The following is a 5,325-nucleotide window of genomic DNA, read 5'->3' as shown; positions in this document are numbered from 1 at the left end:
GCCAACCCACCGTGGGGTACAGCCATGGGGACATGGGTGCCAGGACACCAGGACACCTTTCCAGGGGTCACCTGGAATCCCTCGGTGAATGATTCCCACCATGGACACCGGGGCTGTGCTCCCTCCCCAGAGAGCTGCCTGGTGGCATCAGGCCACGAGCTGGGTCACACAGCCCATGCTGGCATTGGGGACACCGTTCCCCTGGGAGCAGGAGTTCCGTGTCCTCCAGTTGCCATGGATGGCACAGCATGGCATGGCACGGCATGGCACGGCACACCGCACAGATCCACATTCCCCCTGCAGGGATCCAGGGCCCACCGGGACGAGCCACTGTCCCTCCCTCCCACCACCACATCCCCAGGGTGAAGGTGACAGCGCCACATAAGGGCTGGGGCTGCTTGTGCAAGGTGACAGCAGGGAACGAGCCACCTCCGCCACCCCTTTGTGTGCCCATCCCTGCACCCCCCCGGCCCCGGTGACACCCTGGCTGTCCCCTCCCCACCGCACCCATCTTACCCGGGTGGGACAGCGGCCCTGGCGCCCAGCCCGGCCCCGCGCTGCGTCCCGGGCCGGTTGAGGTTGTTGAGCCCGGGCAGCGCCGCGCTGGGCACGCCCTGCCCGGGGCCAAACCCCGCTCCGGCCACCCGCAGCCCTTCACCCTTGGCCGCGCCCCCCGCCACCACCGCCGGCGTGGCTGTCCCCGCCGGCCACAGCGTTCCCCCGGCGAAGGTGCTGCTCTGGCGGACGGCGCCCGGGTAGAGTTTGCGGCGCTGCGACGCCAGGATGGCGTTGGAGGCGGCGCGGGTGCTGTTGACCAGCAGGCACTGGGGACACGAGCAGGGGGTGCCCGTGCTGGCGCCCACCGGCCACGACTGCGACTTGGGGATGGAGCCCATGGTGAGGGGATAGGCCAGGTCCATGCGGCGCCGCAGCCGCCGCTTGCGCTGCGTCTGCCGGTTCATTTGGGACATGCTGCTGAAGTAGATGAGGTAGCAGAAGCCCAGGGAGGAGAGGTCCAGCCAGGGGTGCTGCTTCTCGTAGGCGTTCTGGATGGTGATGCAGATGTCCATGTCGTACGGGGTCCAGGAGTTGTTGTCGTTCTCCCATTCCCACACGATTCCCTTGCCCGGCGCTGAGGAGGGGTCGTAGAAGTTCCTCCGGACGGGGCGCATGGTCCCTGCGGAGACAGCGGCGGTGACACCAGAGGAGGGACCCACACCAGCGCTGTCCAGCTCCCAGCCCGACATCCCGCAGGGGCTGGGATACGGATGGGCTTCGGGGTGCAAGCAGCTGCTCCGCCCCTWCCCAAAAATCCCCATTGCACCCCAAAAGTGCTTCCCTAGGGATGCCACCAACCCTCAACCCGCCGTTGGTGACAGCGGCTCGGCCACCGCCCAGGCGGGCGGCCCTCGGGGTCACCATCCCGGATGCCCCGGGAAGGGCGATGCTGCTCAGCCCCGGTGCTTTTCGCGGCCTTTTCCTATCGCTCGGCTCCAAGCCCACCCCGCTGTCCCCTCCCCGTGGCCACCCCGGGCCAGGGGAAGCATTTCCCGGTCAGGAGAGGTTTCCCGACAGCTGCTGGCTCTGGCAGTGACACAGCCGAGGATTGTCCCACGCGGCCCAATCCCGGCCCCTCGCCGCTGCTTTGGGATGGGGCCGGGTCCTGCAGCCCCCTCCGGAGCTCCGCAGCGGGGGGAGGCACCACAGCCCCTCCTCGGCCCCCCCGGCACGGGGCCCGTCTATCCCCTGGCCGCACCGTTTGCCCAGCTCGATTAGCGGCRCTAATTAACGGCCATTAATCATCGGCCGCATCAGGCAGCAGAGCCAGGCCCCAGCTGCCGCCTTGTGCTGAGGCAGCTCTGCCGGGGTCGCGGGAGGGGAGCGGGGGGGCCCTGCTGCCCGCATCCCAAATCCCAGTGCCTGTTCCTGCCTGCATCCCAAATCCCAGTGCCTGTTCCTGCCCGCATCCCAAATCCCACTGCCTGTTCCTTCCCGCATCCTAAATCGCACTGCCCACTCCTGGCTACACCCTGCAGCCCACTCAGCCCCACACCCCACTGCCCACTCAAATCCAACCCCACTGCCCACTCATACACACATCCCCCTGCCCCTCACATCCCCATCATTAATCCCAAGTCCCTGCCCCTCACATCCCCATCCCAAATCCCACATTCCCCTGCCCCTCACATCCCCATCCCAAATCCCACATTCCCCTGCCCCTCACATCCCCCAGAGCACATGGGAGGACCAGCCCATTCCCCTTGGCACACACAGCTCAGGGTCCCCAAGGGCCACCAGCTGTTGCCAGCTCCCTGCCCCCTCTGCCAGCCATGCCAGAGCCACAGGGCCCAGCCAGTGTCCCCAGGGCCACCGGGAGGGGACACACGTCCCTGCTCTCAGAACGGGGTCACCTCGTTTCCCTCCATCACGGGGTTTCTCCATCCCCAGGCACCACATGGGCCAAGCCCCCTGAGCCCCAACCCCCACCCACCTTCCCTGTGTCCCCATGTCACAGCAGGCATGTGTCGCCATGTCACACCGGGAGCACCCTCAGCGCAGGGGACCCTGTTGTCCCCAAGCACCGCAGGCCGTGTGACAGCCTCCAACCCCTGGGCCTCACTCGGGGAAGAGATGATGGACAGAGATGGGTACAGGGATGGGACACACGGAGACCACGATAGGGACAATGGCCACGTCCCCTCCTATGACATCYCTAGGGACAGCAAGGTCCCTCTCTCAGCATTCCTGTCCCCAAGCCCAGCTGGCACAGGGACAGTGGCATGCAGGGACACCCTGGGAAGAGTTGTTTTGTCACCCCAAACCCGTTTGTGGCCCCACTGCAGGCACACATTCCCAGGGAGCACTGTGGCCATGGGATGTGATGCCAGCTGCTGTCAAAGGATGGGTCCCAGCCAGAGCTGGCAGGAGGTGGCACGGGGACAGCCAGGGTGTCCCGGTGGCTCCCGCAGCTCTGAGTCAGCGCGGACCCTCCGGGTCGTGCCGGCGTCCTCGCTGACTCAGGGCTGCAGGTGCCAAGCTGCCCTTTGCCAAGTCCGTGACCGGCTGGAGACGGATGCAGAGCCAGCCTGGATGGCAGAGGAAGGTGGCAGGTCCCTGCTTTGTCCCCATCTCAGTCCCCAGCCCGTGGCAGGAGCCATGTGCCCTCTCGGGGTCGTGTGGCATCACTGGRCACTGGGAATGGTGGCACTGGTGYCCGGGCTGAGKTGGCAYAGCCATGGGGGTCCCCAGGTGAGWGTAGGGGTGTCACCCCACGTGTGGCAGGTCCCCTGCCTGGATCCTGCCCCGGGTAGGGATGCAGGGAAGGGCAGGAATGCGCCCAGAACGGCGCATCCCCCACGGCACGGCCGGCACATGCTGCTTTAATGGGTCACACCGTGACGGGGACACCTTTAATGGGGTCTGGGCTCGGTCCCAGTGTGGGACCAGCTCTGATTTCCCACAGGACACATGGCCTGGATGCGCTGCAGCAGCACTGAGCAGCACGGCTGCAACCGGCCCAGTGCCCACCACAGCTCCCAGTGTCCAAACTGGGCCTCCCCAGCTCCCTGCGGATGGAGCGGCTTGGACGGGAAGATGGAGGGACAGCGGGATAATGGGACACACCACAGCACCCCACGGAGGGGACAGGGCACGCAGGGACACGGTGGATGGCAAAGGACAGGAAAGGGCTGGAGGAGCCTGGAGGGCCCCATGGAGGGACCGGAGCCCCAGAGAGCCAGGGGAGGAGAGAGGGAACAGATGGATGGGCAGATGGAGGGATGGAGGGAGGGATGGAGTGACAGAGAGGGACACACACAGGGAAGGCAGAGAGGGAGAGAGGCAGGAAGGCAGGGAGGAAGGAATTTAATGGTGGACAAGTAAGTTGAGCTACACTGGCAGGAAAGGAGTGAGGGAAAGATGGATGGATGGATGGATGGATGGATGGATGGATGGATGGATGGATGGATGGATGGATGGATGGATGGATGGATGGATGGAATGACAGACAGATATGCAGTGACAGATTCACGGATGAATGGAACGACAGACAGGCAGAAACACACAAGGGACTGAGGGAGGGAGAATTGGGAGAATGGATGGGAGGATGGAGAGATGGAAGGAAAGATGGAAGGACAGGGATGGAAGGATGGAGAAATGGATGGAGGGAAGGATGAATGAGTGGGTGGAAGGATGGAGAGATGGAAGGTGAGAGAAAGGGAATGATGGCTGCGAGGATGGATGATGGATGCATGGATGGACGGACGGACAGATGGAAGGACGGACGGGTGGCTGGATGTTCCTGGCTCAACGCCAAACCCTTACCCGTGTCCTGCCGGAACTGATGCATGGACTGGAGGTCGATGACGTAGGGCGCCAGCTGGACATCGACCTGTCCCAGCACCACGCTGCCACGGGCGTCCTCCTTCAGCACGTTCTCGATGTGGTGGCACACGGCGGCCGAGTAGGGCCGCCAGCGCCCGTGCTCGTTCAGCCACTCCCACACCACCACCCGGGCCAGGTTCTGGGGGGGGAACCCCAGGCCCCCCGAGGCCAGCATGGCCCCCGAGCTCTGCCGTGCCATGCCCGGGGGAGGGCGGCTCAGCCCCGCACCATCCCCCGGCGCGGGGACGCGGGGGTCACCCGGGGCCCCTCCAAATGCTGGTCCCAGCTGCCTTCGGCCGCGGGCTCCGGAGCTCAGCGGAGCAGGCGCTGCGGGGCTCTGCAGAGGCGGGTGCTGCCAGCCAGGTCCCCGAGGTCCCCGAGCCGCCCGGTCCCGCTCCCCCGAGGCCGCCGCGCGGGGCTGGGGCCATCCATCACCCGGCACGTCTTCCCCGGCTCTTCCTCCTCCTCCCCGCGCTGYTGGCAGGGCTCAGGCTCCAAAAAGCCACCGGGACCTCGCAGACTGCGTCGGCTCGGGGACGGCGGTGTTTGCCAACGGTGATGGGGACACGGTGCTGTCCCCGAGACGCCCACTCCTCCTCTTCCTCCTCGTGTCCCGCTGCTCAGCCCACGTCCTCGGTGGCTCCACGGCTGTCCCCGCCGCCCAGCACGTCACCGGTGGCAACTGAGGGGGTGTCACCTGCAAAACAGGGCCACAGCGCGGGTCACCCCGGGTGCCGCCAGGCGGGTGGCAGTGGGGGACCGTCCCCATCGCCCCACGGAGCCGGCGGGCGGCGAGGCCGCGGTGCCCGCAGCCCTGGCAATGCGGGCTGCTTGCCAGCCCCGGCCGGCTGCTGGCCTCCAGCGTGACAGCGGGGACAACGGGGACAGGGGGGGACAGGCCACCCTGCTGACGGCCCCGGGGAGCTGCCGGGGGTCCCGCGG

The 5,325-nt window shown here is 66.6% G+C and overlaps 1 protein-coding gene across 1 annotated transcript in view; it reads right to left on the bottom strand.

Moving 5' to 3' along the window:
* LOC130585101 (E3 ubiquitin-protein ligase DTX1-like) overlaps nucleotides 1-5,076 on the bottom strand; it is a 9,533-nt gene extending 4,457 nt beyond the window's left edge. The window contains exons 1-2 of the mRNA XM_057385433.1: nucleotides 4,324-5,076; nucleotides 517-1,177 (exon numbers count right to left, since the gene is read on the bottom strand). Of these exons, the coding sequence (XP_057241416.1) occupies nucleotides 517-1,177; nucleotides 4,324-4,582 (920 nt within the window). The 5' untranslated portion in view covers nucleotides 4,583-5,076. The remainder of the gene's footprint in view (nucleotides 1-516; nucleotides 1,178-4,323) is intronic.
* Nucleotides 5,077-5,325: the final 249 nt, after the last annotated feature.

The sequence above is a fragment of the Malurus melanocephalus genome, unplaced genomic scaffold, assembly GCF_030028575.1.
Source record: "Malurus melanocephalus ecotype Western Australia unplaced genomic scaffold, MMel_1.1 scaffold_825, whole genome shotgun sequence".
NCBI classification, from domain to species: domain Eukaryota; kingdom Metazoa; phylum Chordata; class Aves; order Passeriformes; family Maluridae; genus Malurus; species Malurus melanocephalus.
This window is presented reverse-complemented; position numbering and strand designations above follow the sequence as displayed.